We start from the raw sequence: 21,950 nt of genomic DNA on the forward strand, positions 1-21,950 counted from the left end.
TGTGACATATCAATTGCTTGATTTATTTTGTCATTCCTGGTGGAATGTCACTAAGCAGCTGATACTGCAAGCTGCTGAATGCCTGAAACTCCCACTGTAGTCAGACGAAATTAAGTGCATGAAGGCCCAGATCCTCAAAGGTATTTAGGAGCCTAAAGGTATGGCTACACTTGAAACTTCAAAGTGCTGCTGCGGCAGCGCTTTGAAGTGCGAGTGTGGTCGCAGCGCCAGCGCTGGGAGAGAGCTCTCCCAGTGCTGCACGTACTCCACATCCTCTACGGGTGTAGCTTGCAGCGGCACTGTTTACACTGAGGCCATGGCTACACTGGCACTTTACAGCGCTGCAACTTTCGCGCTCAGGGGTGTGAAAAAACAACCCCCTGAGCGCTGCAAGATACCGCGCTGTAAAGCCTCAGTGTAATCAGTGCTTGCAGCGGCTCCCAGCGCTGCAAGCTACACCCGTAAGGGATGTGGTTTACGTGCAGCGCTGGGAGAGCTCTCTCCCAGCGCTGGCGCTCTGACTACAGCGCTTTGAAATTTCAAGTGTAGCCATACCCTGAGGCTTTACAGCTCTGTATCTTGCAGCACTCAGGGGGTGTTTTTTTCACACCCCTGAGCATGAAAGTTACAGCGCTGTAAAGCGCCAGTGTAGCCATGGCCTAACTGCCTGAGATCCTTTGAGGAGTTAAACCTAATTGTCTCCAACTCAAGACCCCTAAGGCATGATTCTCAGAGATGCTCAGCACTCTCAACTCCAGTGGAAATTAAGTGGAACTGCAGATGGTGAGAACTGCTGAAAATCAAGTCCTAGGTGCGTAGAATTGGGCAAACCACAAACTTTAAGAAAGTCATTTATGGCTGGATCTTCAAAGGTACTGAGTATCTGCAGCTACCATTGATTGCAGTGACTTCTGAAAATTGAGACATCAATATCTATGTGCTTTCATTGTACCACTGTAAATGGGGATAACACTAAATCAACTGAGAGGCTTTCTTAGGATAAATTATCTTTGGGCTTTGAGAATCTTAGATAAATGATGTTATATTTATTCTGTCCATAGTAACGAAAGCTCTAGCAAAGGCTGTAAAATGATTTTTCTTACAGCCTTGTTTTATATGCTCAGAATTTTTTGGAAAATACTGTTTTCAAGACTGAAACATGCTTCAGGGCTGCAATGTTAACAAATCAATGTTGCTAAAAACTTTGAGCTAGATCCACAAACGGATTTAGATACCTAGTTACCACTTTAGATGCCCAACATTTAGGCACCACTGAGATCTTCAAAACCCCCACTCAGCTGCTGCCTAACTCTAAGTGCTCAAATTCCCTGGGTGCCTAAGTTCCTGCAAGTAAGCATGCACAGCACATCTGATGACACCATGCTGCTCGATACTCTATCTCATGCCTAAACCTCAGCATGATGCTCAAATTAGACATTCCCATGCCCATCTTGCACATGTGGCCCAGTCCAGTAGGTGTTTCCAGAGCACACCAAAGTCCACAAGTCTATTGCGGTGACTAGACTAGGAATTTTGGGGTGAATGCATGGGAATATCTAAATACTAATAGCAAGGAGTTAGGTTACTCACCTGGAATGTGGGAGACCTGATTTCAAATCCCCACTCTGCTTGATGTATAGCAGGATCTCCCATATTCCAAGTGATTGCCCAAACCACTGAGCTATAATATTTTCTGAACTAGGTCACTTTCAATCGCTCCTTTTGAAGCTGTTCCCCTCAATTTGCAGGCTTTCTAGTGATTCCATTTGTAGGTGCTCATTTCTTGATGTAGATTGTATAGGGAGCCTGAGCACCAAAGGTGGGGCTGAGGACTCCAAGTGACAGAACTCCTAAACACTAGGCATAGCAATGCTGAGTACTGCAATGCCTTTGTCCTATTGTGGGTCTGACCCCTTGTGTTTTGCACCCCCATTATGTTATTGGCTGGCTCTGTATGGCTGCACACTGCTGCCTAGCGAGGTTTAGGATTGCCACCCATCCGTTTTTTACCTAGACAGTCTGGGTTTCGGCTTGTGAGTCACAGTGACATTTGACAAGCCCAGATGTCTGGTTGTGGGGGGGTCGGGGTGAGGCAGATAGAGCAGGGGGATGTCCTGGGGGGGGAGAGAAGAGGGGCGGCCTTCAGGGAAGAGGCAGAGCAAATGGCAGACCTCGGGGGTCAGAGGCAGACCAGGCGGCGGAGCCTGAGGGGTCCAGTTACCAGCCATTAGTAAGGTGGCAACCCTAGTGAGGCTCTGTGCAGAAACCAGCCCCCTGACGTGTGGCTCCAGTTTCAGGGCGGCAGGGGGCGCCGTGCAAGCAGAAGCAGGAGGCGGCCGGTTTGGCACCAGGGCTCGGGACATCGGAGTTCACGTAACTCATGTGGTGGCACAGACAAAGCAAACCTGGGGCAAGGAAAGGGCGGGCGGAACCCAGCTGTACCCGGCAGCAGAACCCACCGCCCGGCGGCGCCGCCACACGCACAGCAAGAACCATCCGGCGGCTCTAGCACAACACCGCGACGCACTACTGCGCCTGCGCACTGCGAGGCCATGACCCTGAATCAGCCTGCGAGTAGGAAGCGCATGCGCAACAGGTGGGGGAAAGAATATGGATAACCACTAGTGCGCATGCGCTCTAAAACCGCTTCCTCTCCGTAGGGAGATGACGCATGTGAGACCCTCTCCAGACCCGGGAAGGCGGAGTGGAACGCTGAGGTTGACGGCGAGGCGCATGCGCTATAGGGAGACACACCCCCCCCTCGATTGCAGGATTGGGCGCCGAAATTCTGTTTCCGGTTAGCTTTCCTCCGTATCCGGGTCACTGCGCCGCGTGGCTGTTGTTACTGATTAACGCGCTAATAAAGTTACACTTAAAAAAAAAACCTGCCAGCGGTCGCCTGACTCTCGCGCGCGTGTTCTCGCCCGGCTGCGCTCCGAGCCTCCACGCGACAACGGCGCTGCCGGTAAGTTACGCGTGGGCAGCTTGGCCCATCTCCCCTCCCGTCTGCGCTTTGCGCATGTGCAACGTCTCCGCGCAAGAGACTCTGCGATGTGATGCGTGGCGGGGGGCGGTTAGACCTTCCCAGCCTTACGGCTCCCTGGCTGCGTCTTCCGCCCGCCCCTAAGCACCGCCCCTGCCGGCGGCGGGAGAGTTGTCGTGATACGAAACGGCGCAGCCCGGGAATCGCCCCGCCTGGGCCTCCGCCGGGTGTGTGAATCTTGGCGGAGGCGGGGTCAGAACCGTGGGGCCTTGCGGGTGGGTTCCCAGGCCAGTTGGCGGCGCTGGGCTAATGGGAAAATGGGGTTGTCAGTGGTTGAGCTCCTGGAAATGCCAAGTATTATTAGGAGCTGCACACGCTGGTGCAGATCAGGGCTCGCCTCTGCACGCCGGGAGCAGTGACCTGTGGAGGCTGCAGCTCTCATTAAGCTTGTGATGGTTCTCTTGTTGCAGTGCGATAGCTTTTTGACAACTAAATTACTGCACGACCTGATGCCACAGGTGGCCCCACAAAGCTACGTTGTTCGGGCTTGGACTTTATCCCTCCCCTGGTGGGGCTTGGGCTTTGCAACGCTGGCATTAGACTCATTGGGTTCCAGGGCAGAAACCCCAAGCCTCTAAGCATAGTGCTGAAGCTTGAGTCCGAGGACTGTGGGGACAAAGCCCTCTGGCTTCAGCTTTCTGCCCTGGACCCTAATGAGTTTAATGCCAGCCTTGGTGATCCCATTAAAATGAACTTGCAATCCACTTTGGAGTCCTGACTCACTGTTCGAGAATCTCTGAGCTATAGGATCTACCTTGCTCTAAATGGAAAGCTGTTTGCATCCAAATGGACCATTGCATAATGGGACCTCTTGTCTCCAAAGCTAATCTGATCAGGATGAAGTAACCCTTGAGCTAGACTGAATGGGTCTGAACAGGGGTCACCTTTTCATCATCCAGAGGATTGGAGTTAGAAAAAGTCAAAGGAGCAAAAAGTGTGGGCAACATTGTGGAAAATGGCACTTAGGCTTTCTTTCTCCTTTGCTCTTTTATCACCAAACTTGATGTTTCAAAGAAAAGAGGAAATAGTTTTTATTTGCGAAATTAATGTAATTAAATAATTGACAGTGTTGAACTTTTGTACATTTGACTTTCCCCTTCAATGTAAAACCACTACTTTTTAGTTTAAAAAAGGCCAGAATTAATCATCAAAATACAGGGCTGTTAAATAACTATTTTTGGAGGCATGGGGGGTTCATTTTACATCTGTTGTCTGACCAGCCCAGTATTTATGATTCTAGTGCTGCCTCCTGCGCATAATACCTAATTTTAAAGGTGTGAGTAGATTAAAGTAAATGAAACTGCTCATGTGCTTAAAATTCATATGTGTTTGCAAGATTAGGACCTTAGGTTGTAAATCTTGTGTATTTTTAATACACCTCTACCCCAATAGAATGCTGTCCTCGGGAGCCAAAAAATCTTACCATGTTATAGGTGAAACTGCGTTATATCGAACTAGCTTTGATCCACCGGAGTGTGCAGCCCAGCCTTCCCCTCCCCCCCGGAGCACTGCTTTACCGTGTTATATCCAAATTTGTGTTATATTGGGTCACGATATGTCGGGATAGAGGTGTATATGCTTCTAAAGTAATAGGTTCATTTGATTAAATCAAAATAAGTAAATATTTTGAGTTTTACTTCATTCCATTCTGTTTCTTACATATTTAATTCTGCCCTACTGTACACCTGATTACTTCTAGTCCCTTCTTTCCCTGTTTTTTAGGAGCAAGAGTTAACAGTCTTGGCCAATGGCTGCTTCAGGAAAGATGGCTGCTTTCCGTCTACCTCCTCTGCCAACTGTTAGAGAGATTATTAAACTGTTTAATCTCCGAGCACAAAAGCAGCTATCCCAGAATTTTCTCCTGGATTTGAGATTGACAGGTAGGACATTTTTTATCTTGCATCTTTTAAAATTTTTAATCATAAACTGCCTATTCATTTTCTCCAAAATTTAAGTTCTATCTACATTTATTTGCAAGGGGACTCTTGTCTTCCTCACAACAACAACACTGGTACATTAAAAAATATATATTTTAACTCAGTACATTTACTGTAAATGCTCATCAATGTAATTTTGTATGCAGATTAAATGCTGTATTGGGGGGAAGGGTTTACACTGTATTTATACATAACAGAAAATTGATTTTTCTTATGTAAATGCAAAATTCAACTCCATCTTAATTATGGAGCTGTGTTCAGTGACTATTTAAAAAATACTAATGCCCCTTCAGAGGTTACTAGAGAATATCAGGGAATGGTGGGAGGCAATTAGATAGCTTCTATGTTTGCCTCAAAAATAAGATACTCTGAGGATCATATTTATGCAGGGTATGAAGCACTGCATTTGTTTATTATCCTAGCATGTGCTTTGACTAGGAAGGCCATATGCCCTAGTTTACTGGGAATGTCCTGGTTTTTCTGAGCCTATTATATTATACTGGTCAGATTTTTCTCCAGCTTCATTTCAGCCACATTTCACATCACTTATGCTGCTGACTCCAAGCTGTGTTGCTCCTTCTCTGCTGACCTCGAGATGGTTCTACTGTGCAATCGTTACACAGTGTGGGTGTGAAACCCTCAAAGGCTTTTCTACACTTGAAAGTTAACTCAGATTAAGGTAGAGTGCAATAAAAATAGTTATGAGAAACAGGAACGTGTGGAGTCAATCAGGAACAATTGTATATGTGGACAAGCCTTAAAGGTGAGATTTGCAAGAGGGGACTTAGGTGCCTATCTGCCATTTTTGGAGCCAAAATTTAAATCCTCAAAACCCTAGCTCAGCTGTCACCTAACTTTATAGGTGCTTAAATTGCCTGCGTACCTAAGACTCCACTGGTAATGTCCCCTGGGCATCTAAATTTCTGCTGGTGGGCATGCCCTAGGGTTGCCAGCTTTCTAAGCACACAAATCCGAACACTCTTGCCCCTGCCCTTTCTCTGAGATCACACTCCTGCCCTGCTTCCTCTCTGAGGCCTCCTCCCCACCTCCCTTCTTCAGTTGCTCTCCCCCACCCCCACTTGCTTTCACCAGGCTGGGGCAGGGGGTTGAGCTGTAGGATGGAGTGAGGGCTCTGGGGTGGGGCCAGAAATGAGGGGTTCAGGGTGTAGAAGGGAAGTCTGGGCTGGGGCAGGGGGCTAGGGTGCTGGAGGGGGTGAGGGCTCTGGGGTGGGGCCATAGATGGGAGTTTGGGGTGCAGGAGGGGGATCAGGGCAGGGGATTAAGGTGCGTGAGGGGATATGGGCTCCAGGAAGGAGTTTGGGTGCAGAGGGAGCTCAGGGCTGGGGTTGGGGTGTGGGAGAGGTTGAGGGTGCGGGCTCCGGAAGGACAGCGCTTACCTCCGGCAGCTCCTGTAAGCGGCCATCTCCTAGGCTCAGGGGCAGCCAGGTGGCTCCTTGTGCTGCCCCTGCATGCAAGCACTGCCCCCACCACTCCCATTGGCTGCAGTTCCTGGCCAATGGGAGCTGTGTACTCAGTGCTTGGGGGCAGTGTGCAGAGACCCCCTGGCTGCCCCTGCGCCTCGGAGCCAGACATGCTGGCCGCTTTCAGGAGCTGCGCGGAGCCAGGGCAGGTAGGGAGCCTGTCTTAGCCCCACTGTGCTGCCAGTCACACTTTTGGCCTATTAAGATCTCCCGGATTCCTTTTAATAGTCACCGGGCGATGGAGGCCAGTTCTGGTAGACTCCGGGCCAATCTGGGAAGGTTGGCAGCCCTATCTTGCACACAGCCACCTCAGTCCTCATACTATGAGCAGCTTTGTGTCTAATTCACACCTGAGCCTCAGCAGGATTCACAAGATAAGCATCCCCTGCGTGCTTTGACTGTAAGATGCATATGGTAGATCAGGCCTTGCATAAAACAAAGAAGGTGGTTATGATGCCTGTGTCCCCTTATATCCAATAGCATAGAGGCTGAATACACATCTAGGATATGAGAGAACCAGGTTCAAATCCTCACACTGTCTGATGTGGAGCAGGGACTTGAACCCTGGTCGGCTACCTGCCGGGTGCCCTGTCAACCTATTGGCTGTTCATGTCTGGGTCTCGCCTCTTCTGTTGAAGTGGTTCCGCTTTGCATGTCACTTTTTTTTTTTTTAACCACTCCGTGTGTTCTCCTAATGTCTGACCCTGGTTTTCCCCATCTCCTTTTGTACAGATTTCTCTTCTTCCCACTCTAACTTTTAGCTGTCCACAACCAACTCTGCTCTGTTTTGCCCTACTCTTTCCTGCTTCTTGTTTCGGGCTTCCTCAATCTCAAATAGATCTGCTTTCTAGGTACCGTAATCCCCAGGCTGCTCCTCTTTAGCCTTGTTCATTTTTTATTTCTTTGGAACTGCCTCAGTGTAATGGCATTTCCCTTTTAAATGGGCAGACTCTACAGAGATGTCACAGAGGTTACCTGCTAGAAAGAGAATTGGATTTCCTATTTGTAAGGAGAAAATTATTTGTCTATCTTTTTTAATAGATTCTGTAATTAACAAAATACATTAAGCACCTGACACTGCAAGCTCTCTGTTTTGAGTTTCTCTGGTAATCTAGAAATGAAACTGAATTCTGTGCTGTCTAGCAGGCTCCATAAAAAACAGTACTCCTCTCATTTAACCAGGAGGTGCCATTGTTTGTTTCTTCTGTGATAAACTCATTGTTTACTATAGAAACACAAACTACACTGATGTTGGTGAGGTCAGTGCCTTGCAGAATAAAAGCTTTGTATGTGCTTTGTGTCTTACAGATAAGATAGTAAGACAGGCTGGCAAGCTGAAAGATGCCCATGTCTGTGAGGTGGGCCCTGGGCCAGGAGGAATTACAAGATCCATTCTCAATGCTGATGTTGCTCAACTCCTGTTAATTGAAAAAGATACTCGATTTATTCCAGGACTGCAGGTATCAATTGGGAAATAAATTGTTTTTTTATAATTAATATATGTTTAATCATTTATGAAGTTAAATTACTTTTTAAAAAAATTGGATTTCTTATTTTGATCTGAACAATTGAAAAAAGTACTCCTAGCTCTAAAACAGCTTGTATCAGAAATATTTGCAGTGTTCTCTGCTTCTTTCCTAGAGGTCCGTTGTTTAGTTGAATCTATGTTGGCAGAATGGAGTACATTAATCTATTTTATTATGTTTGATTGGATGTATTACTCATAAATTGGAAGAATACTGCTTAATACCAATTTATATAGAAATTCTTTTAAGATTTTGAGATTTAAAATAGTTTATAGTCCATCTCAAACACCTTTATCTGATCAGATCTTTTTCACTAGATTGATATAATGACATTTTGGTACTTGTAATCTCTTTTTGTGAAAATCATTTCTTCAGCCCAAACAAAGGATAATAATGCTGCGGCCCCACTCAGATGAAACAGGTTTCAGAGGGGTAGCCATGTTAGTCTGTATCAGCAAAAACAACAAGGAGTCCTTAAGGCACCTTACGGACTAACAAATTTATTTGGGCATAAGCTTTCGTGGGCTATAACCCACTTCATCAGATGCATGGAGTGGAAAATACAGTTGAAACAGTTGCAGACCCATACTGTCTTTGCAGAAACTGTTGTAGTTAGTATCATCCTGATACAATTGTTACAACTGCATCAATTAGGATTATTGAATGCAAACATTACCTGCCAGTTAATACATTTGAATCTCATAATTGACTTAAAAATCACCATTGTTTGAACCAAGTAAGAAAGGATATGATGTAATTAATTCTCTATGCGTGTCTTATCAAATAATTGCTTGAATTAGCCAGAACATTTTTGTTTGGCTTTCAAAAACTACTGCTGAAGCAGATTCCTCTAAATAGAAGCACCACTTCTAGGATCCTCCAACAAAGTATCTTGGACACTCTCTGGGATAGCTCAGTGGTTTGAGCATTGGCTTGCTAAACCCTGGGTTGTGAGTTCAGTCCTTGAGGGGGCCACTTAGGGATCTGGGGCAAAAATCAGTACCTGGTGCTGCTATTGAAGGCAGGGGCCTGGACTCGATGACCTTTTGAGGTCCCTTCCAGTTCTAGGAGATTGGTATATCTCCTATTATTATTATTGACATATATACAACTCTGAGTGAGTCACCGTTTTTCGGTAGCAACCCCCTCACAGCAGAAGTTCATATGCTTTTGATAGGCTATTCAGTATATTGGAGATCTTGAGTAAGAGTGGGTGTGAATAAACAAACAGTATCTTGCATCCATTAGTATTAAATTTGGTTTTGAGCTTTATTTTCCAGATAAGATGATGATAAATTACAGAATGAATCTCTTTGATGTGGGTCATAACCTCTCTGTTTTTTGTGGTTTTTCACTGAAAGTTCTCTGTTTCAATCTAGAATAGTTGTACATAAAGGGTCTGGAATTTGAACAGCAGAAGATGCCATATATTAAAATAAGAATTGGGGACTGTTATTTAGAAGAATCTTTTACCATGTGTGAAACCAGTGACATTTAAAACATTCTGCATTTTTACTAAGTTCTTTTCGGGCTTTCCCATGATGTTTGCTTCATAATACTGAAGTAGAGGTCTGTGGCTGACACACTTCCCAGGAGTACCCAGGGTTGTGAGGCACCTCACTACTACCTACCTTTACTGTGAGGAAGCCAGGTCTTTCCCTGCTGGGGGTCAGCTCCCTGGGCTACAGGCAATAGAAGCATGCCACCTCTGCCAGCTCAATCTCTGCTGCCCCTCTGCAGGTTAGCAGTAGGCATGCTTCAACCCTGAAGCCCTTTGAATGTCCCTCTGCAGCATCCAGCAGTCGTTCCACTGAACATTCGCTGTATTCCCAGATCCACTGCTCTCAAAGGGAAAAGATATCTCAGCTTATGAATTACACCTCAGATTACTCATCTACTTAATAAACCACATTTAGAAACATTTATAGTGAAAACAGGTAAGTTTATTTAACAAAGTATAGAGATTTAAGCGATAGCAAGTAGAAGTATTGGGAATAAATTAATGCATATAAAATAAAATCATAACTTGCATTCTAGAACCTTGATATATTTAACTAGTCACTTTCATGCCTTGCAATTTTGTTCTCCAGCATTTGTCAGCCAGGCAGGTTGAGATCCCTTTTTCATGAAACAGGCCATTTTGTCAACTTCTTTCCTCAGTGAAGGATACAGTGTGTCTCTCTGCATTCTTTTGATAGACGGGATGAATCCCTTCATCTTAGTCATAAACTGAACACTCTCCTGCAGTGTGGTCCTTCCTGTAGATGTGGTGATCTCTAGTCAGTTTGGCAGTCTTGATTAGCTGGTGGCTTAGTATGCAAATAGACTTACATTATGAAGCACACAATACACAGTGACCAGATGTAGAGATAAGCGTCTCCTTTGCCCTGCCTGAACAGAACCTGTCTAAGACAGGTCACCAGTGTCATAGTATAATTCCCAATTTTGAACCTTAGTGTCCAAAATATGGGTACTAGCATGAATTCCCCTAAGCTTAATTACCAGCTTAGATCCTGTAGTGCTGCCACCAATCAGGACTTAGAGTAGAGTGCCTGATAAACTCTGGTCTCCCCCAGCACCTTCCCTGGGGACCCCAAGACCCAAATTCCTTGAGTCTCACAACAAAGGGGAATAAACCATTTTTCTTCCCCCTCCTTTCTTCCTCCCAGCTCCTTTCCGCCCTGGATACACTAGGAGATCACCGTGATTCAAACTCCTTGAATCACCACACAGAGAGGAATGATACCTTCCCTCCTCCTCTTTTCCCTTCACCCAGAGGCAATCCAGTTCAAACTCCGTGAATCTAAAACAAAGAGGAAATTCACTTTTCCCTTCTCCCCCCTGCTCTCTTTCTCTTCTCCCCACCAATTCCCTGGTGTGTACAGACTCAGTTCCTTTGAGCATTAACTAGGAGAAAAAAATCAGACACGTCTTAAAGCAAAGCTTTTAATAAAAAGAAAGAAAAAAAGGTAAGAGTTTATCTCTGCAGTTTAGATGGTAAAAAGTTACAGGGTCTGTCAGCTTATAGAAACTAGAAAGAAGCCTCCCCCCCAGCAAAATACAATTTAAAATACTTCCAGCAAACTACACATTTGCAAATAAAGGAAAACAAATAAAAAGACTATACCGCCTTTCTACCTTTATACTCACAAAATTGGAATAGAAGATTAGAGAGCCTGTAGGTATGAGTGGTCACTCTCAGAGCCCAGAGAGAACAAAGCAAAACCCAAAAACACGCACAAAGGCTTCCCTCCACCAAGATTTGAAAGTATCTTGTCTCCTGATTGGTCCCCTGGACATGTGTTTGGTTCCCTGTTTGTTAACCCTTTACAGGTAAAAGAGACATTAACCCTTAACGATCTGTTTATGACAACCAGGTAATCTGCCTTTAACGTCAAGATTTTAAAAAACACAATTTCCAGTATAGATACATAATTTCTTAAATATTTGTACATACATTTCACAATGATCATGATGATCAGTGGACTACTGGCTTTTGGCAGAGACATATGCCAGCTCTTGGTGAATTATTGTGCATATACACCGCTACCTCGATATAACGCTGTCCCTGGGAGCCAAAAAATCTTACTGCGTTATAGGTGAAACCTCGTTATATCGAACTTGCTTTGATCCACCAGAGTGTACAGCTCTGCACCCCCTTACCCTCTCTTCACCCCCCCCCCCCCGGGACTCTGCTTTACCGCATTATATCCGAATTCGTGTTATATCGGGTCATGTTATATTGGGGTAGAGGTGTATTTGGTTAGGGAATTCCTGTAAATTTCTCTACATTTCATTCTGAAAGGGTCATAGCCTCATGCTAGCGTACAACCTGATAGCTTGGCTAGGTAGGTTTATAAAAGGGACAGAGGTAAGATTTTCCCCTCAGGCTGAGCAATGGAATGACTGCAGAACTCTTCAATGGTGGCAAATTCAGCCTATTGGTGGAAGTATCCATGAGTGCCTTTATATTCCCTCAGATGCAAGGTGGAGGGCAAGAGGAACTGCAGTGACAAAGCCTCTGGGTCTATCTTTCCCCAGTTCTTTATGCATAGAAGTTTGCGGAACCTCATTAGTTCTACTGCCAGAGGACGCAGGATTTGCTCTAAGATGCATTGATGGACGCAGGATTTGCTCTAAAATACATTAATTCACAATGGGTCTTCCAGTCATTTGTTCAAATTAGCAATGTTCTGTTGCAATTTTATGCCAACAGATTTCATAAAATGCAGTGGAATTTACTAGTGTAGTGAAAGTTTAAAGGGCAATAGGTAATAACTGGCTATTAAGACATGAAGTTGCATCTGAAAAAACACATTTTATTTTTTCTAATTCATTACTTATACCTATTTACTTTTAATACTTTTACTGTTGACAAAAAGAAAAACCAGTCTAAGGTTTTGTTCTTCCGTCTCTAATATGCTAACAAAATTTTAAATTATGCAAACTATAGTCATTTAAAAAAAAACTGAAGACCCTTCTTGACAGTGAAACCCACCATTAAAAAACAATTTCACAGATGATCACCGCCTATCATTTGTATAGACATCTGTCTGCTTTGTTTGGTACTATTTACTTATTCCATTGATCTTATTACATTAATTTGCATCCTTGAATGGCACCCTTCACAGTAAAAATTAACAAATCAAGGCAGATAAACTACTTATAGGTAGTTAAATTACTGCTGCAGTGATGGCATCTACTCTTAAATTGGTTTGTATTCAAATTCCAGACTTGTTTCATATTAGATTTTTTTTCTCTCTAGTTGAAACTAATTGTGTTTCAAAGAGATAGGGACTTTTTTTTTTTTTTAAGAGTTAAATTCCGTTTCAGTACCCCCTGCATGGAATTTAAATCTCTACTTGAATTCTGTATGTCCATGAACATTCCTGGAAAGCAGCAGTTTCCTTTGACTCAGAAAGCTGAGTGTGTTGGTTTTCCATTAAGCAGTATAGAGGTGAAATTTAAAAACTTTTTTCATCCTGTCCAAATCCCTGAGTGAAGCCACATGATTGAAATTGAATATGCAAATTATGCTGAAATGTGTTGATGAGCAATAAATCTAAGCTGCCACAAAAATCAGTTCCCTTTTTTCACTGATTAAACTCAAAACATTTAACTGTTTATAACATAGGTCTGAATTTTCACACACGCAAACCAAAATTGCTTTTTCATTATCCATGTGTTTTTTTCCTAATCTGCTTTAAAAATAATTTAAAAAAATCTTCCCCAGATACTTGCTAAATATAAAAACTGATTTGCTCCATAAATAATCAGTAGGGCACTTTGGGGGGAAAAACGTTGCAACTATCAGATTAAAACACATCAATGTATCTTTCACATGTTTCTTACTGTGTGTGCTTACTCCCAGTGTTTGTGATTTAATATTATGGTTTGCTGTCTCTAAGACTATTTCTCTGCCTGTTTGATCCTACAGTGAAGACATAATTTCAAATACAGTAATGGCTTAAATGAAGCAGTATGAATCAATGCAAGGTCAAGCAGCAGTAGATGACCCAGAGAGAAAATCTAATTACTTAGAAAACAAAACAAAAAAAAACCCCTAAGGGCTTGTCTAGATGAACGGTTAGTGCATGCCAAGCTGAGATGTAAATCTACAGTGCAGTAGCATGCTGCTCACTAGCTGTTCATGTGGACCCTGTTAGCGCACATTTACAATTCCTTAGTTCATTTTGATCTACTCCACTTTGAAATGGTGTATATCAGTGTGCAATAAGGGGCGTTTTGTGCAAATGAGCAGGGTCCTCATAGACTGGGTTGCATGCTAGCGCCCTGTAGATTTACACCCCGGCTTGCCACACACTAGCTGTTTGTCTAGACAAGCCCTTAAGAACAGATATCTCTAATAAGAAGAAGAAAGGGAGCAGAGCACTGAAAATTTCGAAATACATTAATTTTTCTGTAAACGTTGTCTTCTCCACTTGTTTGTTTCTGCACAGAACTCTTACTTTCATGGCTGTATAGATTTGCATTATAAACTTGATTCTGCAAGGTGTTAAATCCTTTAGCCTGATCCTGCACAACTCTTAAGCATGTACTTCACTTTAAGTGTGTGAATAGTGCCATTGATTTGAGTGGGACTAATAATGTGTTTTGCTTGATCAGGCCAGAGTGCTCAGCATTTTGCAGAATCAAGCCTTATGAGAGTTTGCATGTTTGAAGCACAAATAAGTTGTATTGACATCTGAGAATTTTCTCCAATATATTTTAATAATCTGTGTTCATTCCAGGCTTCAAAATACTTAAGTCTTTAATTATTTGTATTAGATCTAAACTCTCAATCCTGTAACCCTTTACTCTCACAAGTAGTGAATAGTAGGTGTATAGGATCAGACCTGTTTGGGTTTTTGTGTGTGTAACTTTTTTGCATGGAAATGTGCATTTTGTTCATCTTTTATTTATAATGTGCCCAGACCTAAAAGATAATTATTCTGTTTTACTACTGCATGTATGTGAGGATAAAAATATAGGTCCAGATTCATGCCTAGTGTAACTCCACTGAAGCCAAGGATGATTATGGCTCAGTATGTTTAAAAGTTTACCAGATTTTATTGGTGCTAAATAGACTAATTCTGCTTGCTTGCTGACAAATAGATGCTGTCTGAAGCAGCTCCCGGAAAAGTGCACATTGTTCATGGGGACATTTTGACATACAAGATGGAGAGAGCTTTTCCAAAACACCTTCAAAAGAAGTGGGAAGATGGTTAGTATCTGCTTTCAGTATATTTGTTGTTTCCTCTGAAAGTTACTATGAAAATTAGCTTGTTTGACAGGGTACCTGGAACTCATGATGAAGAACTCCATTTTCTCTCACTTCATCTACACACATGAGTTTTGATCCCTTTTGGTGGATAGCAGTTGACTATCCTCACCATGATTTACATTTTAGCTGTTAATAGTTAACCCTTCAAAGTGATTTCTCCTGAAAGGTAAAATTAGAGAGGCTAATTTTCTTTCCTCCAAAAGAAAAAACAAAAAATGACATCACCTATTTCCTACCTTGTCTGAGAGTTGGTATACACTAGCAACTTATGTGGGTAAAACTGTTGCTTAGGGAAGTGGAAAATCCAAATCCCATAGCAGTGCAGTTACACCAACCTAACTCCTGTTGTAGACAGCACAGTGTCAATGGTAGGGTTTCTCCTCTGAACATAGCTACTCCTCTTGGAGAGGAGAAGCTCTCCTGTTGGTGTAGGTAGCTTCTTTACTGAAGCACTAGGTCGGTGCAGCTGAGCCTTTTAAGTGTAGACAAGCCTTAAGGCAAAGATGCTGAATTGGTATCATTTAAAATGATTGGTATCTTTGCAAGTACTAGCCTCAGGATGTTGTCATTGTGAAAAAACAATTTCTGAGGAGCACAGAAGTAAAACACATAGTGCACATATTCTTTTATTCCCCCATCCTCCTGCTTTTGCGTGATAAACCACCATTTATTAAATTCTGTTATAACCCCACTGAAGATACTTGTAGAATCCTCTTTGAAACTTGGAGACTTTTGTGGTACTTGAAGTATATTGAAAGATTGTTTTTCTTATTGCTGACCTTTCAGCCTTGCATACTGGGAAAGTATAAAGTCTAATCATAGCTTTTTATCAAATTTTATCAAATTTCGTATGACTGGATTTCACCTTGTCTCCTAAGACCATATCACACTACTAGATAAACTTACAGGTAAGTTTAGTCGTCTTTTCCAAAACCTGATTTCTTAGCCAGAGATAGACATAGCATCTTGTGGATGCCAGAAGAACATTAAACATTTTTTTTCTAATTTGAGATACAAAGGAAACATATTCCGTTAACTTTATCTGGAAAATTCCCAGCTGTATTGCATCTTCCCATGCTGTAGGGAATTTAATAAAACATTTGGTATGCGCAAATGTGTATTTGAGGATGGAATTGAATTTTTAAAATGTACCTTTCTAGAACTGATGCATTTAAAAATCCTATTTCTTCTTCCTCTGTTGTTGCTCTGTGAAAATAAAATGTAAATCACTGACAGAATTCAAAAAGTGCCACTTTCTGTTATTTGTGAATCAGACTAGAGAATTACATTATACGAAATGAGAATTAAATCCGATTTTTTGTTTGCATTTTACTGTTGTATAAAAATGGCTTTATTACTTCTTGACATGTGTAGCATATAGCTATACTGCAAAATCAAAACCCAACAAGTTTCTCAACCTCTGGCTCACATGCTACAGCGTTAAACATAACTGTGTAGTTGTTCCCACTTGGTTAGGAGCTTAGGATCTGAAATCTTTTCCCCTCCCCCTGTTTCAGAGCCCGAGTGGGGACATTGGCATGACTATCTTTAGTGTAGTAGCATCAGCCCTGCAAGCCAAAGTCTGTAGACCTGGTCTCTAAGACTTGCTGCCATGTTTGTTTTTTTTTAATGTACCCATACAATATCAAGGCTTCACTTTCTTCTGTTTGCTGGAAGAACCTGTTACTGCAGGGGAGCTCTATAACATGGGTGGAGGTTCAGATTCTGTCTCTGCAGAGTAGATGCATGTTACTGCAGCTTTATAGGGTTTGTACAGGGCCCGTCAGGATTTGAATTTTTGGACTCAGCCACAGAAACGATATCAGGGATAAGTTCTTCAGCATGTAGGAAACAGTGGCACATTACTTCTAGTGCTCTTTGAATATTCACGCTCGTGTGGATACATTATTTGGGGCAGGTTGAATGGTGGAATTCTAGCTGCTAGTAGTTATTGGAGCACTCACACGCTTCCTAATCCCACCTCTCAGTGAGCATCAACTATTCCAGAGCGAGAGTATAAAAGTTCCAGCTGCCTCAGTTTCTTCCAACAGCTGAACGGATGAGGAACTGTTCTGGAGTGTTTCTGGGTCTGTAGCTTATTAGCTAGTTAATTTTTATAGTTGGAATTAGTAGTTTGCTCAATGGTTGATAGTTTACTATTAGATTAAGTTAACTGTAAGTCTTCAGTATGGAGATGGCAGAAGCAAAGAATAAAAATACCAGTTTTAAAAGACGTATGTCACGTCCGACAGTGTTTCTGGTGTCAACCGTGCATGCTAGATGCCTCGCTTATTTGGGTGAGGGACACTCACCTTCAGAAAGTTTGATTTGCTCAATTTTTACAGCATGGGCCAAAAAGGAGAGACAGAACCGACTTTGGGTGATTTTATTACAAGAAGTGCTATCAGCAAAAACCATCCTGAACTGAGCAAGTACAAGGTTCAAATAAGACTCAGGGACCAGCATCAGTTCTGAGTGAGTCTGGAGGCAAGAAGGATAAAACCTCCACCTTGGCTCCCAGTGCTAAAGAACCCAGAAGTGGGAAGGATGTAAAGAGGAAAACTCTTGTGGTGTCGGCTCCTGTTTCCAGAGCTAATGTGTGATCTTGTTCCAAAGGTAAGAGCTAAGAAACTGTTGATGTAGGGGCAAGATAAGGTTCCAGTAGCTAGTTCCAGCATGGCACTGCAATGAATAATAGTTACAGCACAAGTTCATCAATTGGAACCATCTCCAGCTCCATTGGCGATTAACACGTGTCTCAGTTGAGCAGGCACCAAACATTCTGTTGGAACTGATTCAGTTTAGGTACTTTCCCAGGGAGAAGAAGAAGAGTTGAAGTCAAGATTTTTCCACTACTCCCACCTCCGAAGACTTCTCGGTTTCCAGAATAGATTTTTTTCTCCACCCTCCTTTATTCATCCTAGAGGAATGCCATCAGATCGGAGAATAGGAACAGGTCAGGGGTTGGATCCAGAGAAAGAGTATTATAAGCAATTTCATTCATTTGCTTTGTATATGTATGGACAAAGATATTTCTAATAGGGTTGTCAGCGATTAAAAAAATTAATCATGATTAATTGCTCGATTTAATCACACTGTTAAATAATAATAGAATACCATTTATTTCATAGCATCATAGAAGATTAGGGTTGGAAGAGACTTCAGGAAGTCATCTAGTCCAGCCCCCCATTCAAAGCAGGACCAACCCCAACTAAATCATCTCAGCCAGAGCTTTGTCAAACCAGGCCTTAAAAACCTCTAATGATGGGGATTCCACTACCTCCCTAGGTAATCCATTCCAGTGCTTCACCACCCTTCTAGTAAAATAGGTTTTCCTAATATATAACCTAGACCTCCCCCACTGGAACTTGAGAACATTGATCCTTGTTCTGTCATCTGCCACCACTGAGAACAGCCTAGTTCCATCCTTTTTGGAACCCCCCTTCAGATAGTTGGAGGCTGCTATCAAATCCCCCCTCACTCTTCTCTTCTGCAGGCTAAATAAGCCCAGTTCCCTCAGCCTCTCCTCATAAGTCATGTGCCCCAGCGCCCTAATAATTTTCATTGCCCTCTACTGGACTCTCTCCAATTTGTCCACATCCTTTCTGTAGTGGGGGGCCCAAAACTGGATGCAGTACTCCAGATGTGGCCTCACTGTGCCAAATAGAAAGGAATAATCACTTGCCTCGATCTGCTGGCAATGCTCCTGCTAGTGCAGCTGTTATGTCGTTAGCCTTCTTGGCAACAGGGGCACACTGCTGACTCATATCCAGCTTCTCGTCCACTGTAATCTTCAGGTCCTTTTCCGACTTAGTCAGTTGGTCCCTAGTCTGTAGCAGTGCATGGAATTCTTCTATCCTAAGTGCAGGACTCTGCACTTGTGCTTGTTGAACCTCCATCAGGTTTTTTTGGGCCCAATCCTCCAATTTGTTTAGGTCATTCTGGACCCTATACCTACCCTCCAGCATCTCTACCTCTCCCCCCATCTTAGTGTCATCTATGAACTTGCTGAGGGTGCACTCCATCCAAAAATCCAGATTATTAATAAAGATGTGAACAAAACCAGCCTCAAGACTGACCCTTGGAGCACTCTTCTTGATACCGGCTGCCAACTAGACATTGAGCTGTTGATCACTACCCATTGAGCTCAAAGATCTAGCCTATTTTTACATATTTTTGGATGCTTTCTACATTTTCAAATATATTGATTTCAATGACAACACAGAATACGAAGTATACAGTGCTCACTTTATATTTTTATTACAAATATTTGCACTGTAAAATAAAAGAAATATTTTTCAGTTCACCTCATACAAGTACTGTAGTGCAATCTCTTTATCGTGAAAGTGCAACTTACAAATGTAGGGTTTTTTTGGTTACATAAGTACATTCAAAAACAAAACAATGTAGAACTTTAGAGCCTACAAGTCCACTAAGTCCTACTTCTTGTTCAGCCAGTTGCTCAGAGAAACAAGTTTGTTTACGTATGTGAGATAATGCTGCCCATGTCTTAATTACAATGTCCCCTGGAAGTGAGAACAGATGTTCTCATGGCACTGATATAGGTAGTGTTGCAAGATATTTACGTGACAGATGAGCTAAAGATTCATATGCTTCTTCATGCTTCAACCACCATTCTAGAGGACATGCTTCCATACTGATGAGGTACATTAAAAAAAAAATGCGCTAATTAAATCTGTGACTGAACTCCTTGGGGAAGAGTTGTATGTCTCCTGCTCTGTTTTACCCACATTCTGCCATATATTTCATGTTATAGCAATGCCAGCTATAACAGGGAAGGGATAGCTCAGTGGTTTGAGCATTGGCCTGCTAAACCCAGGGTTGTGACTTCAATCCTTGAGGGGGCCATTTAGGGAACTGGGGTAAAAATCTGTCTGGGGATTGGTTCCCCCTTTGAGCAGAGGGTTGGACTAGATGCCCTCCTGAGGTCCCTTCCAACCCTGATATTTCAGGTGACATTGTAATTAAAACATGGGCAGCATTATCTCCCATAAATGTAAACAAACAAGAAGTAGAACTGATTGCACTTGTTGGCTCTAAAGTCTTACATTGTTTTATTTTTGAATGCAGGGTTTTTTGGTACACAATTCTACATTTATGGGTTGCACTTTCATGATAAAGAGATTACACTACAGTACTTGTATGAGGTGAATTGAAAAATACTATTTCTTTTGTTCTTTTATAGTGCAAATATTTGTAATAAAAAAAGTGAGCACTGTACACTTGGTATTCTGTGTTGTAATTTAAATCAGTATATTTGAAATGTAGGAAAACATCCAAAATATTTAATACATTTTAATAAGTATTCTATTTATCATTGAGATTAATCACAATTAACTCAAAAAAATTAATCACGTGAGTTAACTGCCATTAATCAGCAGCCCTAACTTCCAATCTAATCAGAGTATAGACTTCTGGCACTGTCTGTCTCCTTCACCTTAACAAGATGTACAGTGTATGGGAATGGACCTTCCTGAATTTGGTACCGAGATGACATTGAAGTATTGGATCTGAAGTATATGAATCAGACAAGGCATCTAGGTCCTGATAGATTTCCTATAGTGGTAAGAGATTTGCTTAGAAGAGGAAGAATTAGCAGAAATTTGAGAATCAGATCCAGACTGATCCAGAAGGAGGTATACCTTCGCCAGAGGAGAATGTGAACGCTTCAGCATCGTTGCCGTCAGAGCATGTTTTATTCCATGAGTTGGTGGATTGCATGACAAAGACATTAAGTATTCTCTCTGTTTCTGTTGAGAAATATCACCCTGTTTTCAGTATTTCAGGGGAAGCTACTAGTTAAAGGTTCCCCTTATTGGAAGGATTGTCTTAATGAGCAAAAATAGTCTGGAATGCTCCCTTATCTGCTCAGCCTTCGTCCAAAAAAGTTTGACAGACTACTAGTTCCCTCAGAAAGATGTTACTATGTGGAGTTATGACGCTGTCATGGCTAGATACCAGCATCACTTATGGGGGAAAATGTCATTGTTGTCAATGCTGTACCAAAGATGCATAGACAATTAGTAAATGCTGTTTTGCTGGACAGACAGAATATTGCTAAATATCAGTTGAGAGTAGCATTTGAGTCTTCAGATGCTTCAGCTAGAGAATATCTTCAATTGTTACTCTAGAAGCCATGCATTGGTCTTCCTCCAGAGACGAAGTTGAGAATTGAAGAAAATGCTTGAGAAAATGAAGAATGTCAGGGCTACAAGTGGACCTCTAGGTTGTGTTTTTTTTTCCCTCTTATCTTTTTTTTTTTTTTTTGTATTAAAAAAAAACAAAAAAACCTTTGGTTCCTCTCTTCAGGTACCAAGGTAGTATCAACCTTCTTTGTCAATTCCTTGCCCCATCAAAGAAGGAGTTACTACCAGCCTCAACATCATTCCTTACAAAAACATGAACAAGAAAAGAGGTAATTTAAGCCTCGTAATAATAAAGGGAAATCTTTTATCATCATCTGTGCTATTCTTTTGAAGTTACAGAGATGACATCAGTCCTGTTAGACACTTTTGCCCCTCTTTTTGAAGACTGCTTGTCGTCTTTTTACCGTCAGTAGAGATTAATAACATCAGACAGGTGCGTTCTAGAGATTACTGCATGCAATTATTTGATACAGTTAAAAGTCCTTTCTCCCAACAACCCAACTCTTCCTCCTTGAGTGGGATCTGGTTCAACTTTGTTTGCTCAGAGAGAAGGTGCAGTCTTTATTAGAGTTGGGGTGATAGACATGCGTCACAAATACAAAGGGAGAGATTTTTATTTGCATTATTTTCTAATTCCAAAAAAAGTTGCGGGGCCTTTGTCCTTTTCTGGATCTCAGACAATTAAACACCTTTTATAAAAAGTTTCACTTCCACATATTATCTGTAACTTCTGTAATCCCTTCTTTTTTTCCTTCAGGATTGGTTTGTAGCCCTGGATTTAAGACATATATTTCAATAAAACCATTTAATCAGAAATATCCGAGTTTCCTGGTAGGAGATGACCACTTTCAGTACAGGTCTCTTTCTGTTTATTCATAGCCCTGAGGGTATTAACAAAACGCCTAGCTGTAGGGAGACCATTTCTAAAGAAATGGGATTTATGTATATCTTTACTAGGATGACTGATTAATAAAAACATTATGTAGGGAAGAAATCCCGTTACACATAAAAC

The 21,950-nt window shown here is 42.1% G+C and overlaps 1 protein-coding gene across 5 annotated transcripts in view; it reads left to right on the top strand.

Moving 5' to 3' along the window:
* The first annotated feature begins 2,338 nt into the window (after positions 1 to 2,338).
* The window catches only part of TFB1M (transcription factor B1, mitochondrial), a 49,124-nt gene continuing 29,512 nt past the window's right edge, over positions 2,339 to 21,950 (top strand). Inside the window, exons 1-4 of one of the 5 annotated variants that reach the window (XM_050949814.1) lie at positions 2,339 to 2,965; positions 4,766 to 4,923; positions 7,770 to 7,921; positions 14,603 to 14,711. In XM_050949814.1, coding sequence (XP_050805771.1) covers positions 4,791 to 4,923; positions 7,770 to 7,921; positions 14,603 to 14,711 — 394 coding nt within the window. In that variant the 5' untranslated portion in view covers positions 2,339 to 2,965; positions 4,766 to 4,790. Of the gene's footprint in view, positions 2,966 to 3,035; positions 3,259 to 4,765; positions 4,924 to 5,499; positions 5,660 to 7,769; positions 7,922 to 9,507; positions 9,925 to 14,602; positions 14,712 to 21,950 lie in introns of those variants that run through there. The other 4 variants (XM_050949813.1, XM_050949815.1, XM_050949816.1 and 1 more) reach the window with 4 other exon arrangements.

This window comes from Gopherus flavomarginatus, chromosome 4 (genome assembly GCF_025201925.1).
Source record: "Gopherus flavomarginatus isolate rGopFla2 chromosome 4, rGopFla2.mat.asm, whole genome shotgun sequence".
In the NCBI taxonomy this organism is placed as follows: Eukaryota; Metazoa; Chordata; order Testudines; family Testudinidae; genus Gopherus; species Gopherus flavomarginatus.